This window comes from Rhodamnia argentea, chromosome 2 (genome assembly GCF_020921035.1).
Source record: "Rhodamnia argentea isolate NSW1041297 chromosome 2, ASM2092103v1, whole genome shotgun sequence".
Classification (NCBI taxonomy): domain Eukaryota; kingdom Viridiplantae; phylum Streptophyta; class Magnoliopsida; order Myrtales; family Myrtaceae; genus Rhodamnia; species Rhodamnia argentea.
The window spans coordinates 21,892,270-21,919,218 of NC_063151.1; the positions used below are offsets into that span (position 1 = coordinate 21,892,270).

General features: G+C 39.8%; 3 protein-coding genes across 7 annotated transcripts; 1 reads left to right on the top strand and 2 right to left on the bottom strand.

Annotated features, from left to right (window-relative positions):
• Positions 1-141: 141 nt before the first annotated feature.
• Positions 142-4,737, top strand: LOC115751430. Of its 5 annotated transcripts, none has more exons than XR_004016620.2 (4): positions 142-315; positions 956-2,333; positions 3,342-3,602; positions 4,287-4,737. XR_004016620.2 is itself a non-coding variant. In XM_030689338.2 (2 exons), exons 1-2 carry the CDS (start codon positions 287-289, stop codon positions 1,962-1,964), a joined length of 1,038 nt encoding a protein of 345 aa, XP_030545198.1. In that variant the 5' UTR covers positions 142-286; the 3' UTR covers positions 1,965-2,338. The 5 variants fall into 5 exon arrangements, 1 of the variants encoding a protein (XP_030545198.1); XR_007197396.1 differs by having other exon boundaries at positions 956-2,211; XR_004016619.2 differs by lacking the exon at positions 4,287-4,737 and adding an exon at positions 3,737-3,889.
• A 2,584-nt stretch (positions 4,738-7,321) lies between these two features.
• LOC115751385 (metal transporter Nramp5-like) lies at positions 7,322-11,244 on the bottom strand. Its single transcript, XM_030689279.2, has 13 exons — positions 11,038-11,244; positions 10,723-10,801; positions 10,547-10,587; positions 10,365-10,443; positions 10,121-10,225; positions 9,674-9,783; positions 9,286-9,467; positions 9,106-9,175; positions 8,569-8,742; positions 8,346-8,450; positions 8,123-8,254; positions 7,897-7,992; positions 7,322-7,771 (listed from the first exon to the last, which is right to left on the bottom strand). The coding sequence occupies exons 1-13, from the start codon at positions 11,191-11,193 to the stop codon at positions 7,442-7,444; spliced, it is 1,659 nt and encodes a 552-aa protein (XP_030545139.2). The 5' UTR covers positions 11,194-11,244; the 3' UTR covers positions 7,322-7,441.
• A 4,764-nt stretch (positions 11,245-16,008) lies between these two features.
• LOC115751420 (metal transporter Nramp5-like) lies at positions 16,009-21,359 on the bottom strand. Its single transcript, XM_030689329.2, has 13 exons — positions 21,173-21,359; positions 20,428-20,506; positions 20,198-20,238; positions 20,005-20,083; positions 19,760-19,864; positions 18,136-18,245; positions 17,764-17,945; positions 17,588-17,657; positions 17,157-17,330; positions 16,951-17,055; positions 16,722-16,853; positions 16,492-16,587; positions 16,009-16,299 (listed from the first exon to the last, which is right to left on the bottom strand). The coding sequence occupies exons 1-13, from the start codon at positions 21,332-21,334 to the stop codon at positions 16,009-16,011; spliced, it is 1,626 nt and encodes a 541-aa protein (XP_030545189.2). The 5' UTR covers positions 21,335-21,359.
• Between the last annotated feature and the right edge of the window lie 5,590 nt (positions 21,360-26,949).

Genomic DNA, 26,949 nt, shown 5'->3' on the forward strand with positions numbered 1-26,949 from the left:
TTGGGAGTCACTCCAGGAATTGTTCATGGGCCGGGCTTGTCGTTATTGGGCTTGGTCTGCTTTCAACCGGTCCAACTGAACCGGATGCTCTCTACTCGGTTCAGTGTTCAAACCGGTACCGGTCGCCATTCCTGCTAAAACCCTCCCGTTTCCACAAATTTCGCAAAACCTCTTCTAAAACCCCTCTTCGTCTTCCTCGTTCTCTGCAACTCCAGGACTGGACAATGGGTTGAAGCAGGGCGCGCGTTGGGTATCATCGGTTCCACCTTCTAACCTGTGTATCCTTATGCGTTGGTCTCGTCACGAGGTTGCTCGGTCAGCCACCGAAACTTAACTCTCTTTTCGCTTGTTCACTTCGTCTGATTGAGCAATTGACTGCCGAAAATTCATGGGCTAGCTGATTCTATCTTTTCTTTTGTCTCGGAATCAACAGCTATATAGAACCGATTTTGATGCAAAGTTTTCAGTGCGTGGTGCTTGATGATGTTCTGTTATATTATGATCGTAACTTGCCCATTTGCTTTGTTCCCGCCGGTTTTATGGCGTCTTCCATGATTTAGGTGAATGTTTTTCATTCGTTATTTTTCTTTGCTTCTATGCGTGAAAGTTGAAGCGCCTTTTGGGTCCAGCTAGAGATTTCACTGGGCAGAGATGGTGGTGATTTTACTGCTTTAGAAAGCTTTTTATAAGAATGGAGTCGAGACTAGTTCAGTTAAGTCTGAATTGAGAGTTATGATTGTGTTGCCTGCACTTGTTTTACACTAGATGGATATTCATGCTGAATGGCACATCGATGTCGAAATGAGCCTTTTGGTTTGCGGCTTTTCTCAAATTCCTTACTATACTTTTCTTTCGCATCGATTAGTCTGCCCATTTGTTGTTCTCTATATTTTCCTCATATGTATGTTGTGTATATTGCATCCGTATATCCGCTGATTGTTTTCAGTTCTGGCAGTGAAAAATTCTGTTCTTGCTTCCTCTATATAGCACGACCTTCATATCTTGTACTTAAAAGTAGCCGCTGTACGGGTTCTGTTAATACTGCTATTAGCTACAGGAGAGAGTATAACAGCTGGGCATTGTCAGAATCACATAGTGAGAGGCTTTCTAACCACAGTCAAGTCGTAAATCTTCCATCTAGGAGGGAGTTGAGCAATCTGGGTTATTCTCTGAAAGTTGCGCGTAGTGAACCGTACTCTATTCTCAAAGCCCCTGCTCTTCAGCACTGGTTCAAAGATTGGCAAGAACAAAGGAAAAATAAGCTCACAGCAAGCACTTTTAGTTCAGCAATTGGTTTTTGGCGTCAGCGGAGAGTCCAGCTCTGGTTAGAAAAAGTTGGCTTGATTGAGCCATTTTCTGGTAACTTGGCTACCTGTTGGAGTAATATAAAGGAAAAGGAGGCGCTTGAATGTTACAAGCTTTTCACTGGAAATAACATCACGTTCCCTGAGTTTCAAGTTTATGGAAACAATAACTCCGAAGACAGTTGGCTTGCTGCTTCACCAGATGGCGTAGTTGACGAACTTGTTTATGGCTTGCCCTGCAATGGAGTTTTGGAGATCAAGTGCCCGTACTTCAATGGACATGCGAAAACAGCTTCCCCGTGGTCTCGGATTCATCTAAATTACATTCCTCAAGTGCAAGGTTTAATGGAAATTTTGGACAGGGATTGGATGGATTTCTATGTATGGACTCCCAAAGGCAGCAGTCTTTTCAGAATATACCGCGATAAGGAATACTGGGATCTTTTGAAGCTTGCTCTTTCTGATTTCTGGTGGAAGCATGTGCGGCCAGCAAGGGAGCTGTGTAGTAAATACAAGATAACTGATCCCCTATATCAACTAAGATCGTTTCGACCAGCACCGAGGCATGAATTATGTAGTCGAATTGTCTGTGAAAGCAAACGTGTTGTGGACTCGTCCAAGCTATTGTTTTATGAAATTGACGGGAAACTCCAAGATTGACATCTGGACAGCCATAAAATGAGTTATAGAAACTTTTGGTGTGGCTTAATATGGTTGAACATCATCTCATACATAGTGGAAGATACGATCAGGACTTTAAGATACAGAAGTATCTGTGATATAGCCTTGTGTTTCTGGACTTTATGATAGTGAACCGATCATTGCAGAATGCAGGGTAAAGCTTCAGACTTTTCATTTCACCGGACCTAAAATGCTGGATCCTATCGCACCAAAATGCAGCTTTGAGGTATGCTGACGTAACCTAATTGATAATACGATGAGAGGATGGGCATCATTCTCATATACTGTGAAGGATTGTCCTAGAAAGACTGGGACATTTGTTTAACCATCATTGGCCGTGAGGCTCATGTAAGTTCCTCTGTCTCTGTCTGTCTGTCTGTCAGTCTCTCTCTTCACGCATGTGCATGTGGGGATGCATTTTCTTTGGTCTTTTCTTTTCCAGGGTAAGTTTTTTATTCTCTGTTGTTTTGCTGTGCTTTGGGTTAAGTCTTGTCATTGTCCTATAATTGGAGGATCACCTGTTAGGAAAAGAATGTCCAAAGATTAGGAATAGTACCTTGTTCAGGTTATCCTAGGTACCCTGTGCTTACAGCTCTCTTTTTTTGAAGTTCGTACCTTTTTTTGAATTAACATCCTCGAGAAAAGCAGAACCTGGCTGTAATACTTTTCCGTTCTTCCTTGGTTAATGTTAGCTTTTATCTAGATAAATATATTAAGAGACAAGGCGTGGCAATCTAGTGTTCATAACTCATACACAGAGAACTTTTTTCTGCTAATGGCTTTTGTTTTTCATTTGTTGGCTGTTCAAGAGCATTGTTCTTAATTAAATGACATAGATATAGTTCATGCCAATTCATAAAAATTCCCACAACTATATTATGCTGGTAACCAATAATCACAAGGCCTTGTGTCATAAAGGGATTTCTATGTTGATGACCAATATCCTTCGCAATGAACTCGAAGATCTCAACTTTCTTTGGAAATTTGATGATTTTCCAAGTCTCTTTGATTATCTCGACACTTTGATAATTGACGATTCCATTCACCAAATGTTAATGCTGGCATCAGTATGATTTGGTGTAGTTCCTCTTCTTGAGAAGTAATTTGTTAACTAATAAAAGAGCTTTGGAACAAAAAGAATGCAGCTCTCCTTTTTTACTCAACTAATTCATTGCCACATAAACTCCGGCCACCACGCTTCTTTCTCTCCACCCTAATAGAATAAATTAATTAATTAATTAATAAGCAAAGACAGCATGAACTTCATACAGGTTGCTTATGGTTCTACTTCTGGCCTATTATTCAGTTTGCACTCCTTGACTAAACTTTAATTTCTATTTTTGGCCTTTCATACAGGTGAGTAAAACTCCTTGACTGAGATTTTGTTTCTTCACCTAAGATGAGAATGGAAATTGGGATCCAAGAAAACATGGAAATCAGTGGTTACCCGTCGTTGGAGCGGCAAATAATCAAAACTCGGTTTTGCTTCCTTCTCAAGGCAAAGTCAGTTGACCATGGTCCAGGCTGTCCACCAGTTTATCTCAATGTGTATGATCAGACAAAATGAATGTATATGTTTACTTGGTTGGACCTGGCATCATTCACTCTGATGAAGGGGTAAGCCAACCTTATTCAGTACATATTTTAGGAAAATATTACTTCTGATTGTCCTTTTTGATTCAATATGGGAGCTTATAAACTAAATAGTAGAAACGAAAGGTTGTGTATTTGGTGATATTCTATTGCCACAGGTAGAATGAGGCACAGTGCTAGTGGAACATGGTACTGCGCTTGATGCTGGGTGGTTTCCCTCTAAAATGCATTCAAAAAGACTAAAAGTTTAGACTATTGTTGGTGTAATTTGTTGTATACGTGGATCTTAACGCACTTCTTCTGCCTCTAAACACTTCACAGGATGATGGCTGTATAATATCTTTATTTTTCCTTCTGACAAACAATGAGAAAGATGAATCAGTCAGGAACTCGTTCCTTTTATATATATTTTTTCTATAGAAATATTTTAAACAAACTTCCTCTAAAACCATCGTAACTCCTATTTACCCAGCAAGAATAGGATGGGGTACTGTTTGGATGAGTATAAAACATGTTCAGAAACCTCAGATAGTGAAATGGACCGTTGGATGTATACCTGCGCTAACTTTGCTGCCTCTGTGTCCTTTAGGAGGCATTTTTATGTATTGGAGAAAGACATTTCTGTGCATTTTAATGTAAATTCAGATACCCTACACTTAATATTTCCAAACTAAGTTCAACATTTTGACAATTGCTACTTCTTGGCAGTTCATGGTGTGGAATATGCATTTGGAATATCCAAAATGTTGTGATTGAGGTTGAACCTTGGCAATGCCCTGGCTTCAAGTTTAGAAAATCGATATTCAGCAGGACCATGTCCTTGGACCCTACTCAGGTTAGGGAGTTCATGGAAAACCATGCTGCAAGCTGCAATTGTGATACATATCACTTGACTTTAAGAATTACTACACTTCAGCAAGGATATTTGTTACAAGCTGGCAGGGAAACTGATTTCAAATGGGCCAATTGGCTTCTGAGAATAGGTATCCAATTCGTACCTCACTTTTCTACGCTGAGTTTCTTCTGAAATATAATGAAACCCAAAAGCATGCTTCCCAGGGCAAATGAGTTCATGCTGTATTTTTTTCTTTCTCTTTTGCTGCTTCTGCCTTTTGACACTGTACGTGTCTATGTTGAAAAAGGAATAAATAAAATACGCATAGCCTTTGTTTCCTTTTTAATCTTTCACATGAGACCAAACTGTTCTGGAAATTGGTCATCACGTTCTAGCTTTTCTGCTGAAAATCATTTTTGGGCTACTTAAATTGCAGCTTTTTCGTCAAATATGATAATACCCCTCTTTTGTAATGCTTCTGCTTTATCTCAATTTCTCTTCTCCAACTCTATAGGATTGAGAAGTTATTAGCTTTCCAGGTTGCATTTCAAGGTACCACTTCTTAAAATCACAATATTCACTTGTATCATCTGGATTTCTTTTCACTCTTTTTCTTTGTTTATCTTGCTTCATGTTATCGAGTGCATTAAGGGCATTTGTTGAGTATTCTTAATTAGGAAAGATTTGATTTCTAATAATTACAATTATCAAAACAAGAAATTGGGGATAAAATGCAAATTTTCCTTATTTGATTACATGAGGAGTGCCTAAAAGGTTGTTATAACAAAATCTCCTTAATAAATCGGTTTTGTCAGTAAATGGATCTAGGAGAATGTTTTCTAGTATTCAGTTCAAAATAGATTGTTGTGTGTGTGTGTCTGTTGTATAACTTAAATGACATGGTTTAATAACGGTGCTCTGGAAGATATGGTCTTCTTTCTTCCTCAAGAAGGACCAGACGAAGGAAAAAAATGGTTAGTTCTTGTATATCGTAAATGACAGATCCCCAGATATAGAGAAAAGAAAAATAGTACTCCTTTAAGTCCAATAATATTCTTCAGTTCTTGCTGTTGGTTTCGTAAGTTTTTGAGGATTCCATCTGTATCCGTCCATCATAGGTTCTGCCTGCATCACGACCCTAACTGCCAACCATGCGAAAGTTAGAAGCGGAGGTTAATAGACAAATTCTGTTGCCTGTCTTCGGTATTGATGAGGCAGAAGCAGTTTCCACATCCTCGTTATTGTCCATTTCTCCCTTGAGAGGCTTTCTACCGGCTTGGGAACTCAAAAGGTCTAAGAATGTCTCCTTGAAGGAAAGGTGAGAGAATGCCAGGACTGAAACTGCACAACGCTTGTTCATAGAATCCCTAATAGGGTACAGATCACTCTCTCTGAGTTCACATGGTTGCCTTCTGCAGAGAATTAGGGATTTCATAAACATGTCCTACAATTTGGCAACAAGCTTCTTTTCTAACCAGGGCAGCATAAGCAAATGTGAGAAGCCACGGTCCTTGTTCCCTAGGTTGTCTGTAACAATCTCTTGTAAGGCATGTGGTAACGTGCTCCGTGCCGATGGAACGAGAAAGAATTCTGCACGTCTGTCTTGTAATGTTCTTACTCGCTTTGCCTTAGAGGTTCGGATGTCTTGACTGTTGAATGAAGAAATTCTGCTCTTATCCTCCTGTTGGAAGTAACTACTTTTTAAGCGGTCTTTCTTTGGTTTCCTTACCCTAAAAGTCTGCTTTGGTCGTCTTCAAGATGGACAACTTGTATCATCTGAGAATTGGCTTCAATCTTGCATATGCTGTAATTTGTTTTAGACATTTATGCATGATATTCATTGAACGGTACTCTTTGTGCCTAGCTGTTGCAACATTAATCATTCTTTTCTCTCATATTCTTTCATGATGTGCAGCATGACGTTGTACTTGTCTTAAGTTGCAAAGATGAGGGATGGGTTAATTTTGGGCGCCCATCAGTAGAATTTCCTTCCAACTCCATGGAACTTCAGAATATGCTACTCGATATCTGCATTCTTGTCTTGCAATTGCAACACAAATTAGACCCCAAACTTTTTAGCAACCAAGATAAGATCCTGGCTAAGATGGAGTCGTTGGGGCTCTTTCTTGGCTAGTAAACTAGGCAAATGCAGGATTCAAGAATCAAGACCCAGTAAAGTAAACTGAAGAAATATGCCTTGTCACGCTGCGTTCGCCACTTCTCAAGTGTCAACAGCAGTGAAATTGCCGAATCTCATGAGAACTCTTCGAAGCAGCCATTTCATACTGCCTACAAGGTTTTATTTAGGGGCTTTGTATAAATAAGAAAAAAAAAACAGGCCAGCAGAACCCATGGAGAAGATGCATTAGCATCAATACGTCCATTGCATTTCAGACGTTATTTCTAACTTTTCGTTGGCAAAATTTGCTGTAAGTTACAGGACCAGGTTAACGATTTCCATTTACTTGGATTGGATCTAATGATAATCTTTGCTTTGGCTGCGGGAGCCAGAGCAAATATCACCGTATATTAAAGTCAACCGGAACACGAAATCAATGGGAGCGTAGCCATGAAACAATCATTCTTTCTGATCCAGAAAACTAGGCAGGCTACTATTCCCATTAAGAGCCGCATGACGCACAGGCTTCTCAGCGTCAGCAAGGCCAGTCTCTGATAGAATCAAATTACCCCGAGGGCATAATAAACCAAAATTTCCGAATCAGATGAGATTTATGTTGGGAAACATGCCTTCAACCCCAGCAAACCAAAGCAAACCGAAGCATTTGTACACAGCTTAGTCGCAGCTATATGACATGAGCAAAATGAAGGTGTTTCACGGCCTAGTTGTTCATAGATTTTTCGTTTTTGGCCATGAGGTTCTCGAAGGGGAAATTACTAAGATCTTGGCTCTAGCTATGATTCTACTGATAATTTTTTCGACCACTATTATACTAAATAGGTCAACTCTGGCATCTCTCTGTATATACATTAAGGATTGCTTCTTGAGGGTTGAGTGATGTGATGCAAACTATTCTGGAAAAGGAATGTCTGCTAGGTCCTCTCGATAAGGAAGTCGCTCCCCTGAGTTGCCAGAATCGCCGTAGCCATGTTCGACGGCCATTGATGTTGCATTCTTAACAGGGTCATCAGCAAATGTCACAACAGTGTCTTTTCGGAATGTTAAGTAGATAGCGGAAATGATGTAGACGGCCATGAGAGGGAACACTAGAATTCCTATGAAAACTTTGGCGACTTTCGGAAGACTGTTGTGGATTAGCCAGTCGATAAAGCCCGTGCTGAGGTAATAGACATTGATAGCGATGAGTCCCACTCCTAGTATCCACGAGATCACAATAATCTGCATCGACAGATGCAAAAAGACAGGATTGTCATTTAGCTCATAATTCACATGTTCTTCTGCGTTACTTCCGTTTCTTGCATACTTCAAAGTTCAACTGTGTAAAGGTCAAAAGAAAAACTTACATAGATTGAGTTTTTGTGAGGTCCCATCTTTGTTGCACTGCTACTAAACTTGAGGAGTGGTATAAGGGCAAATGGAAGCTCAAACGATAAAATCATCTGAAAAACAACACAAATTTCGTCATATAACAACAAACAGAAAGAGCATAAAATGCCGACATATCTTCACCAGATGATGATAGAAAGAGTTCAAGTTCAGGAGCAGCAGGATATGTAGGAATTTGCATACTGATGCGATGATAATGAGCCTACTGGCTCCTGAAGATCCGCCGATAGTAGATATGATGAGACTCGGCATAATGGCAATGCATCGAGTCACTAGGTTCCGTTTCCACTTCTTCATTTTGAGTTCCAAGAATCCCTAAGCAATTAACCAAAGCATGGGAAAAAAATCCAATTTGTTAGAGTGTTCACTTTAAATAGCTAATACATGATATTTCTTGATTAAAAACCTGCATGATATATTGGCCAGCATAGGTTCCTGTGATTGTGGAGCTTTGCCCTGAAGCTAGCAAAGCAATGGCATAAATCGTCGAGCCAGCTCTTCCCAACACATTCTGTAAACACATATATATAGGAAAATAATAAGAATCTTATTCTTAGTTACGATGTTATCTTGTGGGCCAACTGTATCTTGGGGTGCAACTATTTATACTCAATGTTTGGAATTGGAACCTTAAGGAGGAACGAAGCGGAATTGAGAGTTAAGTCACCGCATCGATCTGCATCTTCGCTTGAAAGATTGTCGCTCGAGCAAATGGTGCCGGACACGGACACAACGGCGACGTTGATCAAGAATGCCACCAATAATGCGAACCCACTTTCTATGAGGAAAAACCGGCAGGCATCCTGCAAATATTGATGAGATTAAATCAAAAGTACACGGAATTTTCTTTTGATAATTGAAAAAACAAGTGCATGTTCTAAAGCATTGTGCATGAAATTATTCCTAAAAGATGAATGTTAACGTAAATGAGGGAACTCTTCATGCTGCTTCATTATCAAAAAGCATGTCTGGAGAAACTGAACGCACAGAATTGCTATATTGTATGATTTACCAAACATCAATAGTGAAAGTACAAGTGACGTCCATTGAAGGTACATTATGCCATGTAAAGAATGGCCTTGCTTTTTGAACAAGGAATAAGATCTTCACCAAATAAAACTACAGACAAAAAAAGAAAATTGAAGACGAAGTTAGGGTTTTCTTACATTGATGCCTCGAACCGATCTCGGAACTTTCCTGGACAAGACCAAAGCAGAATGGAGGAACAGGTTGTGCCTGTTGACAAGCAATAGAACTTTTAAATAAAAAAAAATGGCACAAGCGATTTCATACATATATCTAATGATATAGACGGGTGTGAGATTTAGTATAAAGTGATATCATACGGCATCACGAGTGCACCAAGCAAGGCGATGGCGTCGCCGGTGGCGCTGTTCCCAGAAAGCTTGGGGATAAACATCCCCTTCAGGACCTTCGAAGTGGGAGGCTTCACGTAGCTTAGTTCGCCGAAGAAACACGCCGCCATCAGGAATACCAATGTAGCTATCAGCACTTCCAGCTTCCGAATCTGACAAACGAAAATCGAGAACCATGTTTTTAATGGATTGAAAACTGTATTGAACACAGTGAACGACATTGAATAAAATGATGGCGAAACAAATGCGGTCGCCGCCAAGTTACTGTAACTATAATAGAACTGCCATAGGTAACGCAAAGGAATTTAATATACACAATCTAGATATATCATGGAATTCCAAGTAAGTGTATGTGTACCCCATATCTCTGCAGGCCAAGAAGCACGAGCGTGCTGCAACCAGTGAACAAAACTCCAGCCCAAACTGGGACATGGAACAGTATGTTGAGTGCGAAAGCTGTCCCAATTACTGCAAATATTGATTTGGTTGGTTAGTAAATTTTAGTTAATGTAAACTCACCGAGCAAATGCGATGGTAATAACTGCACATGACTCAGACGACACATTCGATGAACAGAGAAGTTTAGACATCTCGTAGGTAGAGGATTGTTGTCCCTTACCCATATTTAATCTGTTGTTATGTGCTATGCCTTCTAAACTTTTGTCTAAATGGATTTGGGGAGTGGTTGTCCCTAAAGTATTTTTTAAATTTTTGTATTGAACCACACACGACGACTAGACACAAATGTCTATGAGAGAGAGAGAGAGAGAGAGAGAGAGAGAGAGAGAGAGAGAGAGAGAGGTGCCTTCCGGTATATCGGCAGCTATGACGGCCACTTCAGCCAGAAGCCATAAACAATACTTCACCAACGGTGGGTACTCAATCTTGCATAGTTCAGATAGGTGTCTCCCTAAAATTCCAAAAAAATTTGAAACAAACAAGCAAATGATCACATATAAGAAAATGCAAGAAATGAGAAGAAGAGAGCTTGTTCATAAGCAGGAAAAATAGTCATAATTCCTCTTTAATATCTCTAACGAAATAATTACCGGTGCTCACTCCGAGATTAGCGACCAACGATTGGATGATGAGAGCAAATATCATCCCGATGAGTATAACCCATAGAAGCTGACCATATGATTCGATAAATTGTGAAAATTAAGTGCAAAAATATACAGTTTGTATAATTAGGAATATATGTATTTTGAGCATCGATATTCTTTTGTGCTACCTCGTATCCATGATTCGCTCCAGCCTGCAGATCTGTTTCCACCGCAACATTGATTGTAGAACTATGAATTCAACATGGAATCATTCAAGTGCCGCATGCACGCACGCACGTGAGCACACATGCTCACAGAGAGAGAGAGAGAGAGAGAGAGAGAGAGAGAGAGAGAGAGAGATTACAGTTTCCAGGATCAAGATATGCGAGGGAAACGAGGAAACCGGGGCCAACAAATGACAAGAACTTTCTCCATCCTGGTTTCTAAATAACCACAAGGACAAATGCAATTAGATGAGAAACTTATATTGCAATTAGAGCAAATCGACTTTCTCAATTAGATTTGTAGAATGTTCAAATTAGGAAATATCCACCCAGAAACAAGCTAGTCTCATGAGATTGTGATTGGTTTGGCCCATTTAAGGTTGGAGATTGAGGGACTTGTTGAAGGTTTTATTGCACGAATGTCTGAAAAAAAGAAGAGAGAGAGGGGGGAAAACCTGCTCATGTGAGTCCTCTTGATCAGATTCACCATGTGTGGAATTAGGGAGACCAGATGGTGGGGTACTGCCCTCCACATCAATGGCCACTATCCTCTTGCTGCCTCCCAATATTGCTGGGGCTCCTACACTTGCCATCTGATTCTCCTCCTGCATACTGTCTCCCAATTCACTCTTGCTTTTGGTCAAGCAACCGATGAGCTTGATATTATACCTGCTTCGCTTCGTGTTGCCATCCAAACACAGCTTTTGACTTTATAGCATCCTTTGTCAAGCTCCAAGTTGCCATCTTCTTTTTTTTTTTATTTTTTATACCTAGGATCCGCGGGTTTACGCAACAGCTTACGCCTGCGTCAGTATCTCGAGAGGAGCTAGCACGGCGGCCCACCAGCCATGGCCCTCACTTAAGTCACGAAGTCGACCCAAGTCGCCATCTTTGCTCTCTGAATAAATGAAAGAAAGATAAAGAAAGTCAAACATGACTCCTGCTTGAAAATGTCCTTTTGCTTTCGGTTTTTATATCTGCACCAAAATTCTTTGAGATGCATCTGACATTGGCCCTCTTTGTTTTCGTTCGAGTTAAGAGTTACGTCAGTTATATTGAAATGGCTATCTAAATTTGACAATCTAAGCCAGATAAGTGACCCGATTTCATTACTTTTCAATTAACGACGGTCCGTCATTTAATCCGGTGGACTAAGCTTTGTAAATCCATCTTGATATGTACCCGATTTCATTACTTTTCTAGAAGATGCCTTAATCGATGCCTAACCACCGGGCCACAATTTTCCAGGTATGACCCAGAGAGATTGGGCCCCACTCAGGGCTGGCCGCCTCGTTGGTTGCGATTATATTTGCCCCTTTCTTGAGTCGAACTGCCATAATCTTTACTTGATTAATTTGTCCGCCGATGTTCGTCTCTTAATCTATTCCTGCTTTCCTAAATAAAGTATAGATCATGACATGTGTGCTTTGATCCGAATTCAGCTGGCTCGGACTCATAGTTTACTCGGACTGGATACTATGCGAGTCCAAACACTCGAAACCGAAATTTAGGTTTCATTTTTTTTGGCAATTAAACAATCTTAATTGGCCGTAATAGGGGAGGCTTTGAGCATGATAAGCTGTAATGATCTCTAATTCAAACCGTGTTTCGCCTTTTCATCAGAGATTGATCTTCGATTCTTGTTGAATGGGGTTCTGTGGCCATGCGGACAGGAAGTAGAATGCTTAACCAAGAACTTGAACTAATAACTCTAAAGGAAAGTAAATGCAGGAACTTGAAATATAGATTGATAAACTGAAAGACACATAATTTGTGTCGATGATTGCGGATCCCCTTTATAATGATTCAACGTGGCTTATATAGCGGGAAAATTGTAAAAAAGTCCTAAACCTTTGGCGCTTTTGTCGATTCAGTCCTAAACCTTTTAAATTTTTCGATTTAGTCCTAAATCTTTTAACTTTTTGTTGATTCAGTCCTATTGGCCGAAAATCATTGACATAGATGCCGATTGTCCTACGTGGCACCGCCGACCGTGATTTGGACAATTTTTGAAAATATTTTTATAAAAAATTCCATTTTTTTCCTTTTTTTGTTTTCTCGGCTTAAGAGGTCGGCCGAGTCACCGGTGATACTCGCTAGACCTTGGGCGAGGGCCTTGAAGCCCTCGCAAGCCACCGTGATGGTGTTGTAGCCCTCATTGTCGCTAGATCCGGCCACTAACGGCCCCTGTCAACTCTCGCCTATGGGCTGGTGACCCATGCCAGCCTCTAAAGCTAGAAAACAAACAAAAAGCAAAAAAAATTCGACATCTAAAAAGATAAAAAAATATTTAAAATTGTCCATGTCATTGTCAATGGTGCCACGTAGGACAATTGACGTCCATTTTAGCGAGTTCTGGCCAATAGAACTAAATCAACAAAATGTGAAAAGATTTAGGATATAATCGGCAAACTTAAAAGGTTTAGAATTGAATTGGCTAAAATGCGAAAGGTTTAAGACTTTTTTGACAATTTCCCCTTACATAGCCCATTACAAAATGTTACGGCTCCTAAGCGGTTAATATTTCAATTAAAGATTAGAGCTGTGTTTCCATTATTTGTGGCAACATGATCACATTCGACGATTGCTTGCTAGCCTTATCTACAAGTGGTTACAACTCTTCAATTGCCACTAGACTCATATGCATCTCCACAGTTTTAGGCTCTGTGATCTCTCTTCATGATTGCATGCCGACCTTCTCCATAAACAGTTATAACTTCTCAATTGTCATCGAATCTAACCCCTAATCAACATCTTCATTATTTTGAGCTTTTGATCATCACATGTCGATAATTGTACTATGATCATCGATTATCTTGTTCATCAATAGGCATGTTTGCTGTCAATGACTTATCGATGATACAATCAATTAACATTGATTTTCTGTATTGACGTCATGTCGATTTAGAAGACTTGGTCATTTTTGGGTGTCGACAGAATAATTCGCTCAATCTGTGTGCACTTGGGATTAAACCATGAGACTCTAATTGACAACTTGAAGTTATCATTTCTAGTCGCTTAATCGTATGACTCTTCGTACATCTTATCTCTATCTATTTTCCTCTAATCTAATTGCAACTTGCCCAAATCTAATTGCCAGTTGACTTTGATGAAAATGAGTGTACGGATGGTGATGAAGCGCCGGTCCCGCCGTTGACTTTGATTAAAATGAGTATTGTTTTTTTTTTTTTGGGGGTGGGTGGGTTAAAAGCATATGCTTCGAGGAAAATGACAGAATCAAGAGTATGATAACAGGCGTGCTTATGCAACCCACGATTCTAGCCTTCCTAAGTTGACTCAATAATTCACAATTTTTAGTACAAAATTCAGCATGCCCTTTCCGTTACGAAGTACATATCAATGCTACATCCTCGAATCTTAGTATATCCTAGGTATCCCATCTTTTCGGACTACTTATGTTCTCATCATCATGTCGACACTCCTCGAGGTCAACTCACAATCTACCGTTTCGGAATGCCACTATATTATTGCATATGTCGACATTCCTCGATTTCAACTCGTAATCTAATTATGCCTCGCTAGCACTAAACCATCTCATGCCATACGAAAGCAAACATACTTATTGTTGGACAATTGACTGCATTTGGCAACAACTATCGACCTACGTCACCCACCCAATAATATTTTTTTTATTACACAGTCCCCATCGTGAGATTTCTAGTGTTTTTTAATTTTTTTTTTTCAAAAGTCAGTGTCTCACCACCATGAATTGCGCCCAACTGATAAGGGCAATGATCATTGAGGTTAAATTTCAGATATAGTTGACCATCGAGTAAATTTAATGGAGATCAAGCATGCATCAGCTAAATCATTCGTAAACTAAGGCTACGTTTTGCTTGGCCAAAAAAAAAAAAAAATTGAAAAATATTTTCCTAAAAATGATCACTTGTATTGCTTCTAAGATTGACTAGACGGAATATATTTTCAACGTCCACGGAAATGTTTGGACGTAAATTGTTGTCAATAATGAAAATATTTTTCAAACTATTTATTTTTCGCAAAACAAATGGAGCCTAGACAATGAAGTAGCCGGCGGGGTTGGAACGATGTTCAGCCAGTTTATTTTTTCAATTTGTATTGATTACGGAGTTGAGTATCAATGGGGCTCTTGTTTGTTTATATCGAATTTCAGTTCCGTAAAAAAAAAAAAGAACAAAGGTTGCTGGAATTGTTAGTTTCCCTCTACATTGTCTACTTCTCGAGCCGGCTTTCTTTCTTTGCTGTACCTTCTAATGTGAGCTTTCAAGTATTGTTAATTAGTACTAATTACTATGATTAGGGTTAGCCAAAGAGGGTCTTGAATCACTTTGCCTACGAGAAAGGATCCAACAAGATAGGCCGATTATCTTCAACGGACCACAACAAGAGAGGGGATTAATGACGCTTAATTACACTGTCCATTTCTGCTCAATGTTTTACCAAATTGTTTCCGCTTAAAAACTTAGAGTTCATGCTCCTGACATGTTTGAATAATTTTGACACTACTTAAGATTTTACTCAACTCAACTCTAGCCACTCTTCCATGCTCACATGATGGATTCCGAGTATTAAAGGGATGGGAGGTGCGGTGCAGGGCAAAAGGAATAATTGTTAAGTCCACTTGGTAGGGAAGTCGGTTCAGCTATTCAACATTCTGAATCCCTGTTGAGTCTCTGTTGCAAGGGAAGTAGCATGGGGTTTTGGCGTTTTGACTTTGCCATTTCGGTATCACAATGCACCAGCAAATGGGCGTTATCGTCGTTCAATTTATGGTTTCGCACATTTGTTTTATCGGCGAGACGATTTATGAAAAGGTAGCTAGGATGAGATAATGAGAATGCTGCTTCTTTTCGATGCATGAACTGAGATTTGGTTGTGGGTGATAATGGGTGAAAGGTGGAAGCACTAAGATCCGGTGTAGTTTTATTTCTACTGAAGGTAAAAGCTAAACGGAGTCGATTAGCAGCAATTCGAAGTTACAATGGCATTTTTGCTCCATGTATTGCCGAGGAGCTCTGCTAAAAATAGCAGCAGCAGGAGAGTACCTTAATGATCTTGACTCTAGCTATGATTCTACTGATAGTACTTTCGACCAAAGTTCTACTAAATAGTTTCGCTCTAGCATCTCTCTGCATGCATCGGGGTATTGCCTCTTGAGGTGTTGAGAGATGTGATGCGACTAGTCAAATAATATAAAGCAGAAGAAGAAATTATGAATTTTAATATATATCGATATAAATAGAAAAGCTTACAGCAAGCTTATTTATAGGCTTTATTGCATGACTATCTAAGGTAATAGCATAAAAACAATATCAAATATAATCAATCAAGGATATGCACTATCAAATGAGAGATATGCATAATCCTGAGAGATATGCAGAATCATCTAAATATCATAATATGATATTAAAATATCTCTAACACAACTATTCCGGAAGAGGAATGTCTGCTAGGTCCTCTCGATAAGGAAGTTGGTCCGGCGCTATGGCAATCTTAACAGGGTCATCAGTAAACGTCACGACTGTGTCTTTCCGGAAAGTTAAGTAGATCACTGCAATGAGGTAGATGGCCATGAGTGGGAACACTACAATTCCGATGAAGGCGTTGGCGACCTTGGGAAGACTGTTGTTGATAAGCCAGCCGACAAAACCCGTGCTGAGATAGTAGATGTTGATACCGATGAGTCCAACTCCTAGTATCCACGAGATCACAATAATCTGCATCCACGGCCACAAAAGATGTGAAAAACCACGATTGTCGTTTTGTGCAAATAGTCACATGTTCTTCTGCGTTTTTTTTTTTTTAAAGTTCTTCCCTTTTTTTTTTTTCGATTGATATGTCTTTAGAACTTCTGAACTAAAGTACCAAGTTTAAAGTCCAATCGGGTAAAGATCAAAAGACAAACTTACGTAGATTGAGTTTTTGTGGGGTCCCATCTTTGTTGCACTGCTACTGAACTTAAGGAGTGGGATTAGAGCAAACGGAAGCTCAAATGATAGAATCATCTGAAAAAATAACACCAAACGCATCATATAACAACACGCGGAATGAGCATCAAATGCACTCTTATCTTCACCAGATTATTATAGAAAGAATTCAAATGTGGAAATGGCAGGAGATGTCAGAGGAATTTGCATACCGATGCGATGATGATGAGCCTACCAGCTCCTGAAGATCCACCAATTGTAGAGACGATGAGACTCGGCGTAATGGCAATACATCGAGTCACTAGGTTCCGGATCCACTTCTTCATTTTGAGTTCCAAGAAACCCTAAACAATTAATCGACACGCATGAAAAAAAAAAAATCAGATCCATTCAAGTGTTCGCTTTAGATAGCCAATTACATGACATTTCTTAATTAACAACCTGCATGACGTATTGGCCTGCATAGGTTCCTGTAATTGTGGAGCTTTGTCCTGAAGCTAGCAATGCAATGGCATAAACCGTTGAGCTAGATCTTCCCAACATATTCTGTAAACACATGTATTTGAGACAATAAGAAGAAGCTTATTCTTATTTATAATACTATCTTGTGGTCCAACTGTTTTATAATCTCTGTTAGGAAGTGGAACCTTAAGAAGGAATGCAGCAGAATTGAGAGTTAAATCGCTGCATCTCTCTGCGTTCTCACTCGAAAGATTATCACCCGAGCAGACAGTGCCAGACACGGACACAACAGCGACATTGATCAAGAATGCCACGAATAATGCAAACCCACTTTCTAAGAGGAAAAACCGGCAAGCGTCCTGCAAAGATTGATGAGATAAAAGGAAAAGTCCATGTTTATTTTTGGGATAATTGACTAAACAAAGTACATGTTTTATAACATTGACAAGAATCGAATGTTGTACCAATATAATTAGCGAAAACATGAGTGACGATAATCAAATGCACATTATGCTGTCTAAAGTATGGCCTATTTTTTCGAACGAGGAATAAGATCTTCACCAAAACTATTTTGACAAATAAAGGAAAATTGAAGACAAGCGTAGGAATTTAGTACATTGATGCCTTGGACCGATCTTGGAACTTTCCTGGACAAGACCAAAGCAGAATGGAGGAACAGGTTGTGCCTGTTGACAAGTAATAGAACTCTCAAATCCAAAAAACGGCGCAAGCAATTTCATGTATGTCTAGCGACAAAGACAGTGCGAGATGAAGTATAAAGCAATATCATACGGCATCACGAGTGCGCCGAGCAAGGCGATGGCATCACCAGTGGCGCTGTTCCCAGAGAGCTTGGGGACGAACATCCCCTGCATGACCTTCGTGGCCGGAGGCTTCACGTAGCTCATTTCGCCAAAGAAACACGCCGCCATTATGAATACCAATGTAGCTATCAGCATTTCCAGCTTCCGTATCTAACAAGTTCGATTACCACATCTTTAGTGGATTGAAACAATCAATATTCCGAAAATACTGAACAACACTGAAGTAAATGATGGTGAAACAAATTCAGTCTTCATCAAGTCAGTGTGACTATAATTCAAAAGGAAGTCAATACACACGATCTTAACAAATCAATGGAATCGCAAGAAAGTAAATTTATACCCCATATTTCTGCAGGCCGAGAAGCACGAGGGTGCTGAAACCAGTGAACAAAACTCCAGCCCACACTGGGATGTGGAACAGAATGTTGAGCGCGAAGGCTGTCCCAATAACTGCAAACATTATTTTGGTTAGTTAGTAAATTTGAACTCACCGGACAAATAGCGATGCTGTGTACCTAAATATGACTATCATACGACGCATTCGATGAGTTACTGAACAGGGAGTTAGTGACAATAAATAACAATATCGGGCTTTTTGAGTCTGGTAATTAGAATGAGTATAGTCTAAATCCCTTAGTGAGGATCAATTGGAGGACAAGTTTGGTGCTTGTAGCCGCGGTAATTCCAGCTCCAATAATGTATACTTAAGTTGTTGCAGTTAAAAAGCTCGTAATTCAGAACTATGTGAGTTCGATGCGATTGTCAGGTGGATGTTCTAGGAATATGTTTGTGATGTGGATTGATCAGAACTCTACTATATTAGCTTGCTGGTGCAGCGTCATTGAGTAAGTTGAAGTTGTCAGTTAATCCTTAAACTGAGAGGAAACTAATCTTTTTTATTGAGTGTTAATAGCGTACTTAGAATTGTTCCATTTTCCAGGAATTGGAATCCTCCATGTGCTTTTATCGTCTTCATTGTCACAATTCCTATTAAGCTCATTGTGTGCCATCAACTGCTGCCCACAAAGATTGTCGTCATCGGTCGTCTGCAAACAGGCCCCGGCCGGTGGCTGCCCCCACCATGGCCACCTCCTTTTTTGTCATTGGATATCCGTTGTAACCACAATATGAGGTTGCGGCCTCAAATCGAAACTTTAGACGACCTCCAATCTACTAACGGTTGGTGGCGTGACTACAATCTACCATTCCAAGAGAGATAGATGAGAGACGACCGACGCGAGGATGGTGGCTGGGACCGAGCGACAGGCTGATGGTGCAAGTGAGCGATGCTTAGTGCCTAGGTGCTGTAAAGAGGCGAGGGACTGTAAAAACATAGATAGAGAGGAGACAAATATTTGGAGAATAGGGTTTTGTGTGTGATTTTCATAGACATGGAGTACTATATGGCATGCATATGGACGCCAGAATTTATGAAAGAACTTCGTTCAATCCCCATAATGAGGGAAGTTGTGAAATTTATAACTAAATGAGAATTGTTAATACACCAAATGACATTTATAGGTAGAGTATCCCCGTCCCGTACCCATATTATGTTGTTAAGTGTACGAGAATTTAACAGAATTGAATGACACCAAATGCTTTACTTCTCTACTTGCTAAAGTTAAACCGTGTATCTTAAGAGATTCAACTATCATTTCATAACTTAACCCTATCCTTAAGATCAGTGGAAAGAGAAAAGAATAAAGAATGTGAACTCAATATGCATAGATGAAAAAGTGAATGGAGATCCATGACAACTAAAGACGGTAGAGAAAGGATATAAGAGATATTGAGCTCGAGTTCTATGTGCTGATATAGTATAGGGCGCGATTATTTGTGTTATGAAGAGCGACACTAATTGTCTAGTAAATATATCAAGATGAGAGAGAGAGAGAGAGAGAGAGAGAGAGAGAGAGAGAGAGAGAGAGAGAGAGAGAGAGAGAGAGAGAGAGAGAGAGAGATGCCTTCCGGTATATCGGCGGCTATGACGGCCACTTCAGCCAAAAACCACAAGCAATATTTTACTAACGGTGGGTACTCGGCCTTGCATAGCTCGGAGAGGTGTTTTCCTGAAATTCGAATAAATTTACAAAATACAAGTGAATCGATCACATACAAGAAAATATAAGGAACAAGAAGAAAGAGAGTTTGTTCAAGAGCAAGAAATTAAGTCATTGTTCCTCCTTAATTTCTCTACTGGAATGATTACCAGTGCTTACTCCAAGATTAGCAGCTAGTGATTGGATGATGAGAGCGAATATCAACCCGATGAGTATGACCCATAGAAGCTGACCATATGGTCCAATAGATTAAAAAGAATCAGCAAGAGATTTAGCTATACATTATATACTTGTATAGGCTCGAACATATATATGTTGGTTATCTTTATTCTTTTATGTTACCTGGTATCCATGATTCGCTCCGGCCCGCAGATCGGTTTCCACTGCAAAATTGATTGTAGAATCTTGAGTCCAACATGAACTCATTCAAACGCTTTGCACACAGGCATGCATGTGAACACACACACTCAAAGAGAGAGAGAGAGAGAGAGAGAGAGAGAGAGAGAGAGAGAGAGAGAGAGAGAGAGAGAGAGAGAGAGAGAGAGAGAGAGAGAGAGAGAGAGATGGTTTACGGTTTCCGGGGTCAAGATATGCAAGAGAAACAAGGAAACCGGGGCCAACAAATGACAAGAACTTTCTCCATCCAGGTTTCTGTATAACCACAAGGACAAATGCAATTAGATGACAAATTAATGTTCCAACTCACTGGTCCTGTGTATATTCTAACTTTTTTACGGACACTCCCTGCAAGAATGGTGATTTAGTAGTCACGTGGGACACGGGACATGGTGAAAGTTGACCCGACATGAAGCACCATAGCAAGTGATATTACACCCCATGTTTCCCTTCCTTCCTCGCTTCCTTTCTTCCTCTCTTTCTTTGTAGTAATGGACAACATAATAGGGGTGAGCAAGACTGACCAACTGAACTAGGAACTGTCTGAACCAACCGGTGGTTTTCGGTCCTATTCCCGATTCCATAAAATTGAAAAGGGTGATTTTCACCGATTCCCGATTCCAGGAGGAGTTGGACCGGATCGATTATTTTTCATTTCATAAATGTAAGTATTATAATTCACCGGATATTTTTTTTTAATTCTTAAATTTAAATATGATTGTAATTAATATGTTAAAATAAAGTCCGTATTGCTCACGCTCGCTAATAATTTACTGGTTCCATTAGACTGTTCGGGAAACCGGTTTGGCTCTCGACTTCTGAATGAAACCGGATCGGATCGAGAACCAATCACCTCTACGACATGAGAATCGTTTTATTGAATTTGTTACACGAAGTTCTGACAGAAAGAAGAGAGAGAACCTGCTCATGTGAGTCCTCTTGATTAGCTTGACCACGCCCGGAATCAGGGAGATCAAGTGGCGGGGTCATCCCCTCCACATTAACGGCCACTATCCTGTTGCTCCCTCCCCATATGGCTGGAGCGCCGACACTTGCCATCCGATGCCCCTCCTCCTCTTCCATACTCTTTTTCTCTCTCTCTCTCTCTCTCTCTGGACACTCTATGCTTTTTGGGAAGCAACTGATGAGCTTGATTTATACCTGCTTCGCTTCTTGTTGTACTCCAAACAAACTGCTTACGACGATTGGCAATGTCCTTCATGCTCTATAAACGCAAGTCACCATCTTTGGCCACTCAATAAACAAAAGCATGCAGACAAGATTTGTATTAGAAATGTCCTTTTGCTTTCTATTCTTATTTTCGGACCGAAATTCTGGGAGATGCACCTGACATTTGGCCTTCTTTGTTTTCTTCTTTCAAGCAACATCGGATATATCTGGACCAATTCCAAATAAGATGTTCGTCTAACTGGCGGCAATAATGGTGCTTTTTTAGATGAGCAGGCAGTCATATTCAATACCCAATTAATAAGAGTCAACTGCGTCATTCAGCATGCCAACTTTGCAAATCGATGTCCATATTTACCCAATTTGATTCTGCTTTTCTCTGTCGGGATGACTTAATCTAAACCTAACCACTTGTCCCGTGCCAAATTTCCTAGATACGAGCAACCCATTCAGGGTTTGCCCCTGCCTCATTGATACAATTACTTCCCCCACTTTCTCGAATCGAGTAGCTAGAATCATGACGACTTCATTTATTTGTTTACTGGTGTTTGTCTCTTAATCTACTCCTGCTTTCCTACGCAAAGTACAGACCATGACATAAGTGCTTTGATCAGAATAGGCAGCTGGCTCTGTGTGATAGTTTTCTGGGACTGAAGCGATGCATTATGAGTCCAAACACTCGCAACCCAAACGAAGGGCAAAAAGCAAATGATTACACTTCTATGCATATAGACGGCGGAGAAAGATTTCACTAACTGGGTTCAAGTAGAAACCCATGCCCGAATTCGTCCGATCCCTATATAATGAAAAAAGAAAAATATTTAAACTAGTATTTATCATTTGTAAACCCCAATGTAGACCGTGCTAAAGAAGAGGAGATTTGTCGCGACCTAAAAAAAATAAACGAGTTAATTTTCGGGCTAATGGATTATCAGGTTAATTAATTAACTAACCTAACTCGGACTCTCCCAAGTCCATACCAAATCGCAACTTAAGGTTCAAATAATTAACATGCAACGTGTTTTGAATTTGGAGTCGCCACTAATCATTTTCGGTAGGTTGATTAGAAACCTAAATAAAATAGCGGGAGAAAACTATCTTATTTCCGCGAACCGGAGATTTTGAATTCGGGGATTTGGTTACGCTAGATTACTCTAACGCCCTTTCGGTACCATTTTCATGAAAAATACTTGATTTGGCAATTTTGATGGATTTTGCTTGAAATTCAAAGATGCAATTTTTTTGGTTTTTTCTTCTTTTTTATGGGGATGTAAAACATGGAACTTTGTGCGATATACACCATGGATGATTTAGAAAGAAAGAAAACGCAGCCAATCACGAGTATTTACAAAAATAAATTAACATGTACTAATGCTAAAATTTGAAACACATGGCATGTCTAAAATAAACAAACAAATGTTCAAACCAAACGATTACATTTTTGTAGATCGAGATGGAAATGATTACCTTCTATTACACAAAATCTTACTCACATACACGTTATAGTTCCCTTCAAGATCTCGGAGCTGGAAGAACGCGGTGTCGTCGAAAATGGCAAGCAATGGCGTTGTTGGGTGGCGAGAGGCGAAATGTCGGGACTCGTCGAAGATGATGCTCGACTAAAACTCTTTTCTTCACTCTCGAATTTTCTCTTCTGATTTTTCTCAAGAACTCTTTTTTTCCTCTCTAAAAATTCTTCTCAAAAACTCTCTCAATTCTCTTCCACTCTCCCCCTCAAACTCAAGAGCTCTCTACCTTCTCTATCACCAAAATTCTCCTCCACTTCCCCCTTCTAAAACTCTTCTCAAGAGCTCTCTCTTTTATAGGCAAAGTTCTTCATCCTTCATTCTTCACCTTCATTTCTTCACCTTCCATCTTCATCTTCTCTTCTTCATCTTCATTTCTTCACCTTCCATTTTCATCTTCCCTTCTTCATCTTCATTTCTTCACCTTCCATTTTCATCTTCCCTTCATTATCTTCCCTTCATCATCTTCTTTTCATCATCTTCCCTTCTTCATCTTCTTTTGGTATTTGCAATACAGTCCCTGAAGTTCCAAGTATTTGCAATACAGTCCCTGAAATTTTAAGTATTTGCAATACAGTCCTTGAAGTTTCAAATCTTTTCGGTGTATTTTTCCATCCCGTGCCTAGTCTAGACGCATGCTAAATTAAGTGTTCTGCTTGCCCGATTATATGCCAATGCAATGTACGCTAAAAATAAATATGTGAGATGATTTTTTATAATTTTTATGCAAAAAATAGATTAATCAAAATTTAGGCGTCAACAGCTGCCCCTCTTTGAGTGGAGGCTCGTAGAGGTTCCGCTCAAAGACAAAATTGAATCCTAAATTTTGATAGTGCAAATTATGGATGAACTTTTTTGGCGGGAGTTTTAATCCCATTTTTTTTTAATGTAATGAAGTGATGCATGATATGCAAGACTGTAAATAACATGTGTCATAATTTCCCTTTTTCATGTTAGAGAAACCTGCACATGGATCGCATACAAGAATACCTGTTTTACCAAATTTCTCGTAAGCTAATGGTTCTCTTAATTTCCAAGCTTCTTTTTGCGGATGCAAGGATTTTAAGGTATTTGGCCTATCTCGTTATCGAGACTTCTCCCTAATGCAAGACAGGCGCAAGATATGTGTGTCGTTTGAGATCACAAGAGCTACGTCGTTGTGAGTCGAAAGAAGTGGGATCAAGTTCACAAGAGCTACGTCGTTGTGAGTTGATTAAATGTCGAAATCGCCGGTGCATATGTCTTCACGATTCGATAAAGGGGAACCAAAATCATAAGAGCTACGTCGTTATGATTTGGTTTGGATCAAAAATATGGGTGCTTATGTCTTCATGATTTGATAAAGGAGCCGAAAATCATAAGAGCTATGTCATTATGAGCCGACTAAAGGTCAAGATCACCGGTGCATACGTCTTCGTGATTCGATACCGAAATCATAAGAGCTACGTCGTTATGATTTGAAGAGATGTCAAGATCGCCGGTGCATATGTCTTCACGTCCCGAGATTGAAACCATAAGAGCTACGTCGTTATGATTTGATAAGATGTCAAGATCGCCGAGTGCATATGTCTTCACGTCCCGAGATTGAAACCATAAGAGCTACGTCGTTATGATTTGATAAGATGTCAAGATCGCCAGTGCATATGTCTACACGACTTGACGGAAGAGGCATATTGCCCGAATTGAACAATATTTGATAGGAGCACCATCGAATGGAATCGATAAGTACAAAAGGGGCATATTGCCTGAATTGAATCATAACAACTATCATGAGAAGAGTTGTTAATTTGAAAAGGGGTTCGGAAAACTTACCCCGGGTTCTCCAAACGATTAATCAAGGAACGAAGCGATTGCTGTATCGATCGTGCACTGGTAGGCATTTGCCAGCAAAACTTGCTCATTCAATAATCCTTGGATGAATTTCGAGACCTCGGGAGGGAACTCGAATATCGGGAATGTATTACCTATCATAGAATGTTAGAGGTAACACACACAAACATATTCAACAATGAGTATAATGCAATCACTCATACTATGGTTCATGCATAACCATTCTGTCAAGTTTGCATTACCAATTTTGTCCAGGGAGGTTCTCACATGACGAATACCTCGAATGTGAGCTGAATGGGGGGACTTCGGTCCGAAAGGGCTTTCTCTCACTCTCGAGAAAAGCTATTTATCCTGTCTGCAGGATTCAAGAGAAATCACTCAATCTTTCCATCATCGCATTCGATAAGGATCCAAGTAATCTCGCAATTGATACGACCGAGTCGATCGGGAGGTCTTGATTAGGACCGTAATGAGAGCTAGGTCAAAGGTTTACAAAGGGGACTCCGGTTGAGTCAAAGGTCTTGAAATGAATTTTTTCATCATTTGCTCCGGATTTACAAGTCAAGAATCCTGCAAAAATGAGAGAGAAATAATCTTGCTCGAACTTCTTCGAGTGATGCTTAAAATCATTTAACTCTACGTTAACTCAAGTGCCCTAATCGGAAGAGACTTTGGAGGGTTATAACGTAGGCTAGGATTGGGGACCGAGGAACGAAAAGGCTCGTTTTGGCTCAGAAATTAAATGAGAAGGGGCTTGACGTCGGTGATCATCGTTGACTAGTCACCGATCTTGGTCTTCTGGAAATGTCTTGAGAAAGAATACCATCATTGAATGAGGGATGGTAGTTTTCTACTGAAAATTGCACTTTACAAACCGATTTCTTGGGGAGTCTTCTTCATAACAAGTGTCTGTCAAGGATTTGCAAGAGACACAATGCAAACATGTACATGGAATTTACAACTTAACATGCAAAAATGTACATTCAAAATCCAGAAGTACTTTACAAATGAATGTGCATTGGCCTTACTTTTGGTAGGCACTTTGCTTTTCCTATGCTTGAAATTTTCATATGAGATCGGCCTTTGCTTTTCTTACTCCCGACTCTCATTTTTCTTTTTTTCTTCTTTTTTTCGAGAAAAGATTTCTTTTCCTTTTTCTTTGAGAGCCCTTCGACATCTCTTTATTTTGCTTTTTTTTTGTTTTTTTGTTTTTTTGTTTTTAGAGCGGGCCCTTCTCCTTTAAGCCGAGTTTGCCTCTCCTTTTTTTTTTTACAATCCCATGACTTTGAACCGGGAATTACAACAAGCATAATGATCATTCGGGAATTCTCTGTTGACTCGACCATCTCCAATTCTAATCCTTGGGAAAATGCTATCTTCGCCTTTGGAATGAGCAAATGATCACCAACGGGGGTTTAAGAAATGAATTTGCGAGGCTCAAGTGGGCTATGCAAAGAATGAAGTGTATAGGATAGAGAAGTGAATGCTCTTCATCATCCTAAGGCACTTGAATTAAAATTCGAGTATAAATGCAAAGAAACACCCGAAGATTAATGTTAGTCCGAGCAAGAAAATTTCTAACCATTTACCTCGTGTTGCTGCTAGAATTAAATCGTCTGGACCCCGATGTGGGGTGGTTCTTGACAGGGGTAAAGAAATGAAACCACCGCTCAAAAGGGGTAATCAATGGATCACCTGTAGTGTTTGGGATAGAGAACTGAATGCCTCTGTCATTTCGGCTATCGTACCTTTCGCGAGAAAACTCTTTACCTCGGGGAATGCGGAATTTTGCCACCGTTCATCTCCTTGAAAAAATTGGACGTGTTTGGGAAAGGATTGCCTTTCATCATCCTCGCCCTGCCCCATTCCATACATTCGATGTATCTTATGTAGTTCATATTCCTTATTCAGAGTTGGTAAATTAAACATGAGGAACAGTCATGCGCAAACTTTGTAATGTATGAGTGTTTTTGAGCATATAAAATGCAACAACTTTTTATCTTGGTGGACAGAATTCGCAAGCACATAAGAAACTTCTTAGGGGCGTGGATCGCGAGTTGCCCCTGCTCATGCAAATGAGTTGCAAAAACTTCATTATCCGGTTCGAGACATGAGATTGTCAAAGGCTTCGGGAATTTCTTATTTCATTAATTT